The sequence below is a fragment of the Anomalospiza imberbis genome, chromosome 22 (genome assembly GCF_031753505.1).
Source record: "Anomalospiza imberbis isolate Cuckoo-Finch-1a 21T00152 chromosome 22, ASM3175350v1, whole genome shotgun sequence".
Lineage (NCBI taxonomy): Eukaryota > Metazoa > Chordata > Aves > Passeriformes > Viduidae > Anomalospiza > Anomalospiza imberbis.
This window is the reverse complement of record NC_089702.1, coordinates 789,410-804,637: the sequence shown is the minus strand read 5'-3', so window position 1 is coordinate 804,637 and position 15,228 is coordinate 789,410. Positions and strand designations below refer to the sequence as shown.

Sequence of the window (15,228 nt, the reverse complement as noted above, 5' to 3'; positions counted from 1 at the left end):
CCCGCCGCCTCAGGCCCCGCCCCCACAGCGCCTCAGGCCCCGCCCCGGACAGCGCCCCGCCCCACATAGCCACACCCCGAAATAGCCCCGCCCCAACAGCGACCCGCCCCTGCCTTAGCCCCGCCCACACTCCGCCTCAGGCCCCGCCCCGCAGTGCCACGCCCGCTGCGCCCGCGCCCACATCCGGGAGCTCCGCCCACTCCGGCAGAGGCTCCACCCCCAACCCGCGTGTGTGACGTAGAGTGAGTGACGTCAACGTGTGTGGCGTGTGTGGTCTACACGTGTGTGCACGTGAGTGTGTGTGCAGGTGTGTGTGTGAGCACCTGTGTGTGTGTGAGTGAACACGTGTGTGTGTGTGTGAGTGAACACCTGTGTGTGTGTGAACACCTGTGTGTGTGTGTGTGTGTGTGTGAACACCTGTGTGTGTGTGTGAGTGAACACCTGTGTGTGTGTGAACACCTGTGTGTGTGTGTGTGTGTGTGTGAACACCTGTGTGTGTGTGTGAGTGAACACGTGTGTGTGTGTGTGTGTGTGTGTGTGAGCACCTGTGTGTGTGTGAGCACCTGTGTGTGTGTGTGAGCACCTGTGTGTGTGTGTGAGTGAACACGTGTGTGTGTGTGTGTGTGAACACCTGTGTGTGTGTGAGCACCTGTGTGTGTGTGTGAGTGAACACGTGTGTGTGTGTGTGTGTGTGTGTGTGTGTGAACACCTGTGTGTGTGTGTGAGTGGACACGTTTGTGTGTGTGTGTGTGTGTGTGTGTGTGAACACCTGTGTGTGTGTGTGTGAGTGAACACGTGTGTGTGTGTGTGTGTGTGTGTGAACACCTGTGTGTGTGTGTGTGAGTGAACACGTGTGTGTGTGTGTGTGTGTGAGCACCTGTGTGTGTGTGTGAGCACCTGTGTGTGTGTGTGAGTGAACACGTGTGTGTGTGTGTGTGTGAGCACCTGTGTGTGTGTGTGAGCACCTGTGTGTGTGTGTGAGTGAACACGTGTGTGTGTGTGTGTGTGAACACCTGTGTGTGTGTGTGTGAGCACCTGTGTGTGTGTGAGCACCTGTGTGTGTGTGTGAGTGAACACGTGTGTGTGTGTGTGTGTGTGAACACCTGTGTGTGTGTGAGCACCTGTGTGTGTGTGTTTGTGTGAACACCTGTGTGTGTGTGAGCACCTGTGTGTGTGTGTGTGTGTGTGTGAGCACCTGTGTGTGTGTGTGTGAACACCTGTGTGTGTGTGTGAGCACTGTGTGTGTGTGTGTGTGTATGTGAACACCTGTGTGTGTGTGTGTGTGAGATCACATGTGTGTGTGTGTGTGTGTGTATGAACACGTGTGTGTGTGTGTGTGTGTGAGCACCTGTGTGTGTGTGCATTGATACAGGTGTGTGTGTGGCACAGATGTGTCTGTGCAGGTGTGTGTGTGTGACACAGGTGTGTCTGTGCAGGTGTGTGTGTGGCACAGATGTGTCTGTGCAGGTGTGTGTGTGACACAGGTGTGTCTGTGCAGGTGTGTGTGTGGCACAGGTGTGTCTGTGCAGGTGTGTTTGTGGCACGGCTGTGTGTGCCCCGTGTGTGTGACACAGGTGCGTGGGGGTGTTTGCACACCTAACGGGTGAGGGCTCGTGTGTTTGCGCCTCAAGTGTTTGCACACGCGTGTGTGCAGGTGCGGGACAGGGGGACACGGGGGTCACTGTGGCACAGGCAGAGCTCGGCTGTGCGTGTGAGGAGCCAGGGGGTCACGCACACACCTGGGAGTGGCTGTGGGGTGTGGAGCACCTGCGGGAATCTTGGGGGTCCTGGGAGTCTCGGTGATCGTGGGGGTCCCTGGGGTCTCGGCGGTCCCGGGGATTGTGGGGCCTGTGGTGATCGTGGGGGGCTCAGGCACACGCGGAGGTTGGAGTGTCTCAGGGGTCCTGGGGTCATGGTGGTCCTGGGAGTCTGGAGGCCACGGGTGTCTCGATGTTCTCAGGGGTCCCAGCAGTCCCGGTGTTCTCGGTGGTCCCGGTGTTCTCGGTGTTCTCGGCGGTCCCGGTGTTCTCGGTGTTCTCAGTGGTCCCAGTGTTCTCGGTGTTCTCAGTGGTCCTGGTGTTCTCGGTGGTCCCGGTGGTCCCGGTGTTCTCGGTGTTCTCAGTGGTCCCGGTGTTCTCAGTGTTCTCAGTGGTCTCAAAGTTCTCAGCGGTCCCGGTGCCCTCGGTGTTCTCGGTGTTCTCGATGTTCTCAGCGGTCTCGATGTTCTCGGTGTTCTCAGCGGTCCCGGTGTTCTCGGTGTTCTCAGAGGTCCCGGTGTTTTCAGTGTTCTCATCGGTCCCGATGTTCTCAGTGGTCTCGGTGTTCTCGGTGTTCTCAGCTATCCCGGTGCTCTCAGCCATCTTGGTGTTCTCAGTGTTCTCGATGTTCTCAGTGGTCTCGGTGTTCTCAGTGGTCTCGGTGTTCTTGGTGGTCCCGGTGTTCTCGGTGTTCTCAGCTGTCCCGGTGCTCTCAGCCATCTCGGTGTTCTCAGTGTTCTCGATGTTCTCAGTGGTCTCGGTGTTCTCAGTGTTCTCAGCTGTCCCGGTGCTCTCAGCCATCTCGGTGTTCTCATCGGTCCCGATGTTCTCAGTGGTCCCGATGTTCTCAGTGTTCTCAGCTGTCCCGGTGCTCTCAGCCATCTCGGTGTTCTCAGTGTTCTCGGTGTTCTCAGTGTTCTCGATGTTCTCAGTGTTCTCGATGTTCTCAGTGGTCTCGGTGTTCTCAGTGTTCTTGATGTTCTCGGTGGTCCCGGTGTTCTCAGTGTTCTCGATGTTCTCAGCGGTCTCGGTGTTCTCGGTGTTCTCAGCTGTCCCGGTGCTCTCAGCCATCTCGGTGTTCTCAGTGTTCTCGATGTTCTCAGTGTTCTCGATGTTCTCAGCCATCTCGATGCTCTCGGTGTTCTCAGTGGTCTCGATGTTCTCAGCGGTCCCGGTGTTCTCGGTGTTCTCAGCTGTCCCGGTGCTCTCAGCCATCTCGGTGTTCTCAGTGTTCTCGATGTTCTCAGCCATCTCGGTGCTCTCGGTGTTCTCAGTGGTCTCGATGTTCTCAGCGGTCCCGGTGTTCTCGGTGTTCTCGATGTTCTCAGCGGTCTCGATGTTCTCGGTGTTCTCAGAGGTCCCGGTGTTTTCGGTGTTCTCATCGGTCCCGATGTTCTCAGTGGTCTCGGTGTTCTCGGTGTTCTCAGCTGTCCCGGTGCTCTCAGCCATCTCGGTGTTCTCAGTGTTCTCGATGTTCTCAGTGGTCTCGATGTTCTCAGTGTTCTCGGTGTTCTCGGTGTTCTCGATATTCTCGGTGTTCTCAGTGTTCTCGATGTTCTCAGCGGTCCCGGTGTTCTCGGTGGTCCCGGGGGTCGCGGCTGTTCCGCGGCGCGGCCGCCAGGGGGCGCTGCGGGGACGCGCTCCGCGGTCGGGTCGGAGCAAAAGCCCCGAAATTCCCGAAATTCCCAAAATTCCCGGAAAATCCCTCAGTCCGGGCCGGGACCGCCCCGGGCCTGCCTGCGACGGGGGTTCAGGGCTGTGTTTCCAAACCCTCCGGCTCTGCAGCCGCACCTGGACGCTCCCACAGCGCGCTTGAACCATCACTAAAACCCTTCGGAAGGGCTGACAGCTCAATAAAGGCAGCCAAACCCTGTCCCGGGGCGATCTGAGCCGCTGGTATCCCTCAGGGAAATCCCGGGAAAGGCTGGAACTTCTGGGTGCTGCCACGGGGCACTCAGAGATGCTCAGAGCCCGCCTCGTGCCCACGAATTCCTCACCTGCTGAGTCTATCCCAGGTTGGCATCACACCCTCACTGCAGGTGTAGTTGCTGACTTTCATCCCAGCAAGTTTTCCCATGGTTTTGGGGAGGTTTCCAAGATTTTGGGGCAGTCTGTGTCCTGCCTAGTCCCTGTTTGTCCAGGGACAAGGAAGGGCAGGAAAAGTGACAGTGACGTTCCCCTGCAGTGGCTTCACCACAACACCCCAGGCACAGGGCACAGGTGACAGCTGAGCCTCCTCACATCGTGGGTGTCACTGAAGACCCTCCCCTGAGCAGAACTCCTGTGTATTAAAGGTTGGGAAAGGCTCCTTTCCCCCTTACAGGGCTCAAGCCCTCAGTGGGATTTGTCCCAGTCTCATTCCTGGTGCCTCTGTGGGACAGCAGTGGGGACAAGGGTTCATTCCCTGGGAGACACCCAGGGCTCTGCTCTTCAGTCACTGAGATGATTTTCCTGCTTCCTTCAAAAAGGGCTGTGCTGGGCACTCTTTCCCTTTCCCATAGGAAAACAATTTTCCAGGATCTAGAGCTCCTTTTCCCACTCGTAGGTAAGAAAAAAATCTGAACTGGAGAAGCCTCTCCTCAAGGATTTTTTGCTTTTACTGAAATGGAGGTAATGCTTCCAAAGCAAAATAAACTGGAAACCAGGTGGGCAAGGACAAGGCTTGAGCTGATTTCTCTCTCCCCAGGCAGGTCCCATCCCCATCCAGGTCTGGGATGCAGAAGGGATGGGACTGCAGGGAAATCAGGCAGGGATTGTGAGGATTTAGGGCTTTATTGCTTTTCCAGCTCTGTTGTCTTTCCTGTTGACTTACCTGAGCCCATGGAAAGTCGCAGGGCTTGGGGACACCCCAGGACATCAGGTCCTCCTCCCATCCCTGTCTGGCTGAATGACCTTCAGGAAGTTGCTTTTCCCCCCTTTTCCCTCTCTCCTCAGTGTTCCTGCCCCTGCTGGAGTGGGAAGTGCTCCATCCCAAAGAGCTGCTGCCAGCAGGAGCTTCCTCTGCCCGGGGCAAAGGCTCTCAGAGAACCACAGCTCCATTTTCCCAGCAGGAAAACACCTCTGCAAGTATTCCCAGTCCTTAGCAGGGTGTCTTTGCTGTGTTGCCTGCAGCACCTCCTGCTCCACTCCACTTCCAGGGCTCATCAGGTGCTTTGGAAAAGCCTCCTTCCCATTTTCCCTCCCTGCAGCCCCTGGAGCTCCCCCAGGCTCCATCCTCTCCCTTCCTCAGGTGCTGGTTTCAGTCCCCTCCTCCTGGGACATTTTCCAATACATGGAGACCCCAGCAATGAATGGCTTTGCTGGAATTCCTCTGGAAATGAGGAACTTTCCCAGCAGCCAGCAGGTGCCAGCTCAGGATAAACTCTGAGGATGCTGATTAAAGGATAATTTCTGTGGTGGTTAAAGGTGATTTCTCTGCCTTCTCCTCTATTATTAGGCTGAACCCCAATTAACCAGACCCTGTTAATCAGCCTAGGTGAGGCTCAGTGCTTGCCTGGGAAGGTGCTTGTTCCTGGCTGTCTGCAGGGACCAGGGAATCTTCCCCTCTGGAGGAAAACCAGGAACATCCTGTGCATATTCTTCATTTAAATCTCCCTCTCTGAGGTTATTCCAAATCCGTGCCCATGGCCACTCCGTACCTTGGGGATGGCAGGGGATATTCCACAAAAACACTCCTAGGGCTGGAAAACTGCCCCAGGTGGTGGAGGAGGAAAGCAGCAGGAGCACGATGGTTTGGTGATGGTCCTGCCAAGGAAGAGCCCGGAGCCCTGCAGAGATTCCAGACAAAGCTGTGCTCCAGAGGGAGGACTGAGGGACACTGTGGGACCACCACCACAGCCTGGGCTCTGCAGATTCCATGGCAGGCTTCGTTTCTTGGAGCAGCTGGATGGGTGCAAGCCTTGGATGTCTCTCCATGAGAGAGGTGGGAAGCGGCTGGGAATGGAATTCCCAGAGCAGCTGTGGCTGCCCCTGGATCCCTGGAAATGTCCCAGGCCAAGCTGGACAGGGCTTGGAGCAGCCTGGGACAGTGGGAGATGTCCCTGGTGGTACTGGGTGGGTTTCAAGCTCTCCCAGCCCAAACCATTCCATTCTCCCAGCAGTGTGGAGCAGATTCCAAGCTCAGAGCACGTCACTCCCCTCACCTGGGCAGGTGTGCTCCTCATTTGGGAAGGAAATTCCCTGCTTTTCATCCATCCCCAGCCTGGCTGCTGCACAATCTCCATCCAACCACGAGCCCTTGCCTATCCCAGTCTATCCAAGCTGCAGCTGGTCCAAGCAGGGACACAGCTCTCACACAAGGCACACGATAAAACTTTGGGTTACCACCCTGGTAACTCCAGTTTTAAATGATTCTCCTGGGCAGGGAAGGTTTTCCTGTCAGGGAGAATCAAAGGGATGTTGGTAAGTCATCTCTTGAATCCCTCTGAGTTTGTCTTCTCCCCACAGGGCTGTCCTTGGGCCCTGGAAGCCTCCAGAGTGGCTCTGGAGCCTCCCAGACTCCATCTGTGTGTGCTGGGCTCCGGATGGGCTCAGGATGGGTTGTGTTGCCTGGAGAGGGGGGACAGCCCCTCCCTGTCCCCTCCATCCCCAGGGTCGGGGCTTGGGGTGGGTAACGTTGGGTGCCAAGGAACAGGACTGGGATGGATTTTCCTGCTGAGCCAAGAGGTTCTGAAGGGAAAAGAAGCAGAACATTCAATCACCTGTTAATGGCCCAAATCCTGGGTACCCCGTGCCAGGAAGCTGCACCCACTCTGCCAGGGCAGCTGGGTCTCCTGGCAAATCCCTGGCACCAATTCCAGCCCTGTTGCTTCCTCCCACACCCCGATTGTCACTGGGAGGCACCACAAGTCCCCTCTTCCCTCTCAGCCATGGGGGACCCTTTGTGGCCCAGAGCTCCCGGTGTTTAAAGCATTAAACCAAATTTTTGTGGGGTTCTTTATCTTCAGAGTTTCAGGATCACACTAAGGGGGTTGGTCCCAATGAAAAAGCTTCTTCCCTTTTCCCAGAACCATCTAGGAGATGCATTCTGGGCTCAGCCCCTCCGTAAATTTGGGCACAAGAGGGCCCTGAAACACCACAATGGTCGGGAGCTCCAAAGTCCCTTCTGCCCCTTCCTCTGGGTTCAGAGTGGAGCAGACACATCCCGAGACTGCCCCTGCCCCACCCCATGGAATCCGTGTCCATCCCGGGCCCTTACCTGGAACTGCATCCCCTTAAATGAGGGAAGCACGAGCACAGCTGGGATTTCTGGGGCTGGGACCAGAGAAAACCAATCAAACCCCTCGGGATTTGTGGGATTTGAGGTCAAACATCTGCAGAGCAAAATCCACTTCACTCCCAACCCTGCCAGGGCTGGAGCCATTGGGAATCAGGAGCTGGAGCTGGCGGGAATCAGTGGCTAGAGCCATTGGGAATCAGGGGCTGGGGCCATTGGGAATCTGGAGCTGGGGCCATTGGGAATCCGGAGCTGGAGCCATTGGGAATCTGGAGCTGGAGCCATTGGGAATCTGGAGCTGGAGCTATTGGGAATCAGGAGCTGGAGCCACTGGGAATCAGGGGTTGGAGCTATTGGGAATCAGGAGCTGGAGCTGGTGGGAATCAGGGGCTGGAGCCATTGGGAATCAGGGGCTAGAGCTATTGGGAATCTGGAGCTGGAGCTGGTGGGAATCAGGGGCTGGAGCCATTGGGAATCAGGGGTTGGAGCTGGTGGGAATCAGGGGCTGGAGCCGATGGGAATCAGGGGCTGGAGCCGATGGGAATCAGGGGCTGGAGCCATTGGGTATCAGGAGCTGGAGCCATTGGGAATCAGGAGCTGGAGCCATTGGGAATCAGGAGCTGGAGCCATTGGGAATCTGGAGCTGGAGCCATTGGGTATCAGGAGCTAGAGCTGGTGGGAATCAGGGGTTGGAGCCACTGGGAATCAGGAGCTGGATCCTTTGGGAATCAGGGGTTGGAGCCATTGGGAATCAGGAGCTGGAGCCATTGGGTATCAGGGGCTGGAGCCGATGGGAATCAGGAGTTGGAGCCATTGGGTATCAGGAGCTGGAGCTGGTGGGAATCAGGGGTTGGAGCCACTGGGAATCAGGAGCTGGATCCTTTGGGAATCAGGCCTCAGCTGCGCTCCACAAACCTGGCAGCTGTTAATTGATATTAATCTCATCAATGCAAAACATATTAAGCTCCCTGGACTCTTCCCAATGGCAGCACTGATAATTCCCTATAAATCAAATTTAGCAGCCCATAAACATTGGAACATCCCACAGCCATTTTCACCCTCCTAAAAACCCATCAATTGCTGCCTGCCTGGATTAGAGGGAATAAATTCCAGAATTTATCTTCCTGCCACAATCATGGACAAAACCGCATTAAAGAGACACTTGGAAGCTGCTTTTGTGTTGATTGTTGTGGAGCTGCTGCTCCTCTGCTCCTTCAATCCACTCAGAATTGGGGATAATTGAGGGATTTGAAATCCTTCAATGCTTAAATGATAAAGTTGTTGCTTTTCCGAGCCCTCAAAAACCTGTGGGAGCAATTTTCGTGCAGGTGAGGAATAAAAAACAACTTTATAAGGATTAGGGCTTGGGAAGAAGGAGAACAAAACCCTTTATTTTCTATTTTTAGGCATGGGGGGAAAGGAGAAAGGATCTGATGGGGGGAAAGCAGAAAGGATCTGATGGGGGGAAAAAGAGTTTGAGCTGTTCAGCTCCTCAAAAAGAAGACTGGGAAGTGTTCTTATTCCACTGGGTGCAGCCCTGGAAGAGCTGAACATCCAGCGGGATAAGGAGCAAGGGGGAGCGGTGGCTGGGAGGGAATGGGGGGAGGAACGAGGTGATTCCAGCAGGGAGAGGTTCAACACATCTGAAGGAAGATGAGCCAGGAGGGTTTGGGAGCAGCTTCATTTCCACAGGATTTATGGGAGTGGTGCTGGGAAGGTCTCGAGGGTGAACATCCCTGGGATGAGGAGAAGGGTGGGGACCAGGAGACTGCAGATCCTGGGGATGTGTCTGCCTGGCATGATTGTCCTCACACCAGAGACAGGCCTGACCTCCCTCCAGGGTGCCTCTGGATCTCAATCCATCCTTCCCTGGACACGCTGCTGGGCTGGTGGGATTTGCTCTGCAGGAGATGAGTGTGGGAGCATCACCTTCTCAAGGGACAGCCACTTCTCTCTTTCCCAGCCATGAAGTCACACAGGAGCTGCAGGTGGCCCCATGTCCCTCTGTCCCTCCCAGCACAGCTCTCCTCTCTTTTCCATCTCCTCTGCTTCCTCTCTTTTCCATCTCCTCTGCTTCCTCTCTTCCCAGTTTTCCTCTCTCCTCCTCTTGCCTGGCTGAGGTTGGAGCATCTCCCCTGTTCTCCTGCCCCTCTCTGCTCCCTCCACCTTCTCTTCCAGGGCTGCTCAGGTGCTGGAGCTCCTGTTTCCATGGCAATGTCTCACCAGCTCCAGACTCACTGGAGCACTTTCATCCCTGGAATGTCCCTGCACAGGAGCACTGCTGTCTCCTCCTCAGGACAAAAACCCCAAGTGAAGTGGCCACCAAAACCCCCTGAAAGCCCCAAATCTTGGTGTGGTCACCCTGGCTGGGGACAAAAGCCCAGGGCAGGGGTGTCCATGGCTGGTGGCTCATTCTTGCTCAGCCCCAGCTGGGTTTCACTGGGACATCACCATGGTTGGTGACATCTCATCCCTCCTCCCAGTGCCTGGGGACGGGGAGGGACTGAGAGGGTTCCCAGTTTGGATTTATCCTTTGTTTCTGTTCCAAGAGCACTGAAGTGGCTCCAGGGGGATTATGGTTCAGGAGAAACACCCAGGGATGCTTCCCTTGGCACATCTGTGGGTGGGACAATGCCCAAGGGCAGGACATGGCCCCAGGGGACGTCAGGATGGGCTCCTCTGGGCCATGTGGAAACTCTCCCAGTGGTTTGCAGGGAATTTGGGGTTTTCCTGGGATTTGTCAATGCTGTGTCTGGAAATTGTGAATAGAAAAGGGAGGGGTCCTGAGCTGCCACAGAGCACAGGGAGGAGCTGGAGGGCAGCGCCTCCAGGGGGTGGGGAGCTCAGGATCCAGCAGGAATCAGGATTCAGCAGGGATCAGAATCTAGCTGGGATCAGGATCCAGCAGAAGCCAGGATCCAGCAGGAATCAGGATTCAGCAGGGATCAGCTTCCAGCAGGGATCAGGATCCAGCAGGGATCAGAATCCAGCAGAATTCAGGATCTAGGACTGGTAACCAGGGAAGAGCCCTCCATGGGAATGGAGCTGCAGGAATCCACAGTGGGGATCTTGTGGATTCCACAGGATCTGACCTTACCGGCCCCTCCCTGGCTCAGCCTGGATCCCTTGGAAGGTGTCCCCGCCCATGGAACTGGGTGATCTTTAAGGTCCCTTCCAGCCAAAGCATTCCGTGACTCTGCGATTCCACGCGCTGCCAGCCTGGGAAAACTGGCTTTTCCCGCAGCTGAATCCGGCTTTTTCCGGGATGAGATAAACCCTCCCGGAGAGTGCAGATGGAGCTGGGATGGTGCTGCCATCCCTGCGCCAACACTTCCCGGAGCACTCGGGGCTCTGACTGATCACAGGCTCCTCAATCCTTTAGTTTAATCCCAATTTTAAACTGTAAAAACCAGGAATGGCCCCATGGCGGGCTGTCCCGGCTATCACCTCCCGCGGGAGGCCTGGCTTTGATGTCCCCTCGGCTCTGATTGATTGATTGATTGATTGAAGATTGATTGATTGATTGATTGATTGCTCTTAATGAGCGTTCCGAGCCGAGCGAGCGCTAATTGCCCTGCTAATGACTCCTCCGGATGTGCCGGCTGCCTTGGCTTGTCCCGACAGCCAGGCGGGGAGTGCCTGGAGTCGAAGGGTCGGGACGGGACCATCATCGTGACAGCACCATCTCCTCGGCCGGGTGTTTTCCAGAGGCTGTTCCTGCATCCCACCAACTCCTGCTCCATCCCGCAGCACCTCCTGTCTGGATACGGGCTGGGCTCTTCCCGTGGGCTTAGAATTCCAGCGAGTCCTGGCGCATGGAAGCCCCTTGGACCAGCACGTGGAGGGAATAAACCCGTTTCTGGTGTGTGATCATTGCAAAGATGGGAGAGAAAACGAGAGGGAACTCTGTGGATTTAATATTTTCCAGGAAGGGGCAATGTTTAACATGGAATTGTTTGGGTTGGAAGGGAACTTGAAGCCCATCCAGTGCCACTCCCTGGGACACCTCCCACTATCCCAGGCTGCTCCAAGCTCCATCCAACCTGGCCTTGGACTCTTCCAGGAATGGGACAGGTAAATATTCCTCTGAAAATGCCAATGAGCCTTAAATGAGCCTTTAATTGGACACGCCCACGTTTTCTGTGTGTTGGCGGCTGTTTTGGCTCCTCACCAGGAGCCCACTGGACCCATTGGAGCTGCTCTTCCCAGGCCAGCTCAGAGCCAAAGCCCTTGCCTGGCTGATCCTGGGGCTTTGGGGACTTGGATTTGTCATCTCCCCGTGTGAATTCCCTCTCAGAGCTGAGCAGGGGTATGTGAGAAACAAGGAAGAACTTGGCCACGGCAGCTTAAAAAGTCACCTGGGATTTTGGGATGCCCTGGGATATGGGATGCAAGGACAGCAGGGCCTGGTCCCTGTCCATGGCTGGTGGAGATCCTACAGACCCTGATGAGCTGCTGGAGATCCTTCAGCTTTGTGGAGATTATTGGCTGGATAAAGAGAGCCCCATATTCCTGCCTTGTCCAAGACTTTGGTGGTGGCTTGAGCGAGCTGGGGGTTTCCTCTCCCTCTGGAGGACACCAGGAGGAGCTGGAATTCGTGTGGGATATTTTAAGGGCACAGCAGTGCATGATAATCCAGGCTGTGATTTCCACTCCTCACAGAATATCTCGGTTTTCCTTTTCCCTCTTTCCTATAAATATGGATTTTCCCATTACCCCCATAAAAGGGAGATCCCTCCTCAGACCCTGCCAGGTGACAGATGATGGCAATGACTTCCAGAGCTCTGTCCTGCTGTTAGGAATTTCTCCAGTGGATTTTATTTGCCTGCTCCCATCCCTCCTGCTTCCTTCAGCAGAGCATTCCTCCCACGGATTGGGAAGAAAGGCAGGGATGGGCTGGATCAAGGAGTTGCACTCCAGGTGGTCCTGAGCCTTCTTCATCCCCTGACACATTCCAGCTCCCTCCAGCCTTTAAACCTCCATAATTAAAGCCTCTCCTAAAGACAAACAGTGCCTGGGAAGATTTATCATTTCTGCTGCTGTAATTACCTGTCAGGATTAAAAGAATGGCCCTTTCCAAGGAACGCTGGCTTGTTCTTTAATTAATTAATATGCAGCTTGTCATGCAAAATCAAGGTCATCAAGATGGAGATGGAGATGGAGATGATGTCCCAGCACTGCCGCTCTTCTACAGCTGGCAGAGCCCTGGGGGGAGAGATTGGAGGAGAGTGGGGAGGGTTTATTTGGGAATCTTGCTCCTCATGAGCCCTATTGAGCCAAAAACATCTTTTAGTATAAATTATATCCTTCAAATTGAGATGCTGAGGGTTTAGATGGGATATTGGGAAGGAATTCCTGTCTGTGAGGGTGGGCAGGCCCTGGCACAGGGTGCCCAGAGCAGCTGTGGTTGCCCCTGGGTCCCTGGAATTGTTCAGGGTTGGACAGAGTTTGGAGCAGCCTGGGACAGTGGGAGATGTCCCTGCCATGGCAGGAGTGGCACTGGGTGGGCTTTAAGGTCCCTTCCAAACATGATTCACTGTCCCTTCAACCTGGGAATGCTCAGAGGAGTTGCCATGGATTGGTTTGTGCAGGGACACATCAGGACAAGGTTTCTACTCCCAAAATGTTCCTGAGATCTCCAGCTTTGGGATTCCTCTCCTGGGACTCTGCAGGAGGAGTTGGGAGACCTGGGCTTATCCAGCCTGGAACAGGCAGCCGGGGCAGATCTGAATTTCAGGTGTCCTAAAGGCCACCAGGCCCCATGTCCAAGTCCCTGCTGGGCTGGTTCACCTTGGAGAAACAGCCTGGAGAAAACTGGGCTGTCACAGGGGCACGAGCCCATCCCTAAATTCAGATATTCCAAGAGGAAGGGAAGGGTTTTTCCCAGAGAAGGATTTCCCCCATTCTCCTGGTGGGACGTGGATGTCCCTGCTCGTCCTCCCACTTCAATCCTGGTGTATCCCAGAAGTTTTTGCAGCCTGTTGCCTTCTGCTCCAGCCCTCTGGATCCCTCGGACACTGCTGTCCTGGGCAGGATTATTTCCCTTGGATCACAGACTCTATTAGCATGAGGAATCGCTGCCAGGGCTCCAGAGACAAATGTTCCTGTTCTTCCTGAGAGGGATCCGTTGGGTTGGGATTGCACTGCCCATAAATTCTGGAGACAGGCTCCATTCCAGCTGCTGCCCAGCCCATAATTGGAACTCCATTAGAAATTGTAAACATGGACTTAGGGATATAAATGCTCCTTTAAATTCATTGGAGTGGGGAGGGATGGGAGGGGGAGAGCAGGGAGCGGGGGAAAACAGACAGGGAATAGGACAGGGAATAATGAATAGGAACATGGAACAGGGAACAGGGAATAGGGAACAAAGAATAGGGACAGGGAACAGGACAGGGAACAGGAAACAGGGAATAGGGACAGGGAACAGGGACAGGGAACAGGGAACAGGGACAGAAAATAGGGACAGGAAATAGGGAACAGGGACAGGGAACAGGGAATAGGGAATAGGGACAGGGAACAGGGGATAGGAAACAGGGAATAGGGAACATGGAATAAGGAGCAGGGAATAGGGAACAAAGAATAGGGACAGGGAATAGGGAGAGGGAATAGGGACAGGAAACAGGGAATAGGAACAGGGAATAGGGAATAGGGATGGGGAACAGGGAATAGGGAATAGAGAATAGGGACAGGGAATAGGGAATAGGTACAGGGACAGGAAATAGGGAACAGGAAATAGGGAACAGGGAATAGGGAACAGGGAATAGGGAACAGGGACAGAAAATAGGAAACAGGGAATAGGAAACAGGGAATAGGGAACATGGAATAAGGAACATGGAATAAGGAACAGGGAACAGGGACAGGGAATATCAGGCAGGAAACAGGGAAGAGGGAACAGGGAATAAGGAGCAGGGAGCAGGGCCCAGGATCCTCCAGCACCAGCTCCAGGAGATGAGGAAGGGGCTGTGGAGCAGTTGTGGGGGAATTTTGGCTCAGATCCCCAAAGTATGTGAATTTTGCTCTGAGCAGCTCACAGAATCCCAGGATCTCTGAGGTTGGAAAAGCCCTCCAGGATCACCGAGTCCCAGCTGTGCCTGATCCCCACTCTGTCCCCAGCCCAGAGACCTGAGTGTCACCTCCCAGTGTTCCTTGGACACCTCCAGGGATGGGCACTCCAACCCTCCCTGGGCAGCCCCTGCCAAGGCCTGACCCCCCCTTTCCATGGGGAAATTCCTGCTGGTGTCCACCCTGACCTACCTGAGGCCGTTCCCTCTCCTCCTGTCCCTGTTCCCTGGCAGCAGAGCCCGACCCCCCCCGGCTGTCCCCTCCTGTCAGGAGTTGTGCAGAGCCACCAGGGCCCCCTGAGCCTCCTTTTCTCCAGGCTGAGCCCCTTCCCAGCTCCCTCAGCTACTGCTGGGGCTCCAGCCCCTCCCAGCTCTGTTCCCTGCCCTGGACACGCTCCAGCCCCTCACTGTCCAGGATGGATCCTCCTGGTCCCTCAGTGGGATAATCTCACTTCTGGAGCTGCTTATCCATGAAGCAATCCCTAAATTCAGATATTCCAAGAGGAAGGGAAGGGATTTTCCAAGAGGAAGGGAAGGGATTTTCCAAGAGGAGGGATTTTCACCATTCTCCTGGTGGGATGTGGATCCCTGCTCGTCCTCCCACTTCAAACCTGGTGTATCCCAGAAGTTTTTGCAGCCTGTTGCCCTCTGCTCCAGCCCTCTGGATCCCTTGGGATCCCAGACTGGCTCTGGGGCTGTCCCTTGTTCCCTCCATCTGGAGCCACCCCTGATTCCAGGCTGGTCTCACCATCTCCTTCCCATCCCAGGATGGAATGTCTGGAGCCTCTGAACCAGGCTGGAGCTGCAGGGTTTCTCCAGGAAATGTGGGCTTTGATCTGGAAGAAGAAATAACATAACTTCCAAAAAACCACGACCTTCTCCTGGATTTGTTATTGGATTCTCAGTGTTATTATTTTTATTGTTATTCTTATTGCTATTCTTATTCTTATTCTTATTCTTATTCTTATTCTTATTCTTATTCTTATTCTTCGCTGTTTCTGTGCATGTTTTCCTCCTGCTGAAATGCCAAATTCCCATCAAAAACTTAATTTGTAGCCCTCCCTTGCCTTGATTTCTATTTCCAGCCATCCCTGCCTGTGTTTCCCTGGAGATATTCCACGGTGTGATCACAGCTGTGCAGGGGTGAAGGGGGCAGCTGGCTCGTGTCATCTGCTCTCCCAGCACGCGGTGA

General features: G+C 54.8%; 2 protein-coding genes across 3 annotated transcripts in view; both read right to left on the bottom strand.

Moving 5' to 3' along the window:
- Positions 1–15,228, bottom strand: part of FTSJ3 (FtsJ RNA 2'-O-methyltransferase 3) — a 295,974-nt gene that overhangs the window by 25,929 nt on the left and 254,817 nt on the right. The gene's annotated exons all lie outside the window — the stretch shown is intronic.
- On the bottom strand, positions 1,911–3,578 carry LOC137487059 (uncharacterized). The gene has a single exon (XM_068212705.1). It carries the CDS (start codon positions 3,576–3,578, stop codon positions 1,911–1,913), a length of 1,668 nt encoding a protein of 555 aa, XP_068068806.1.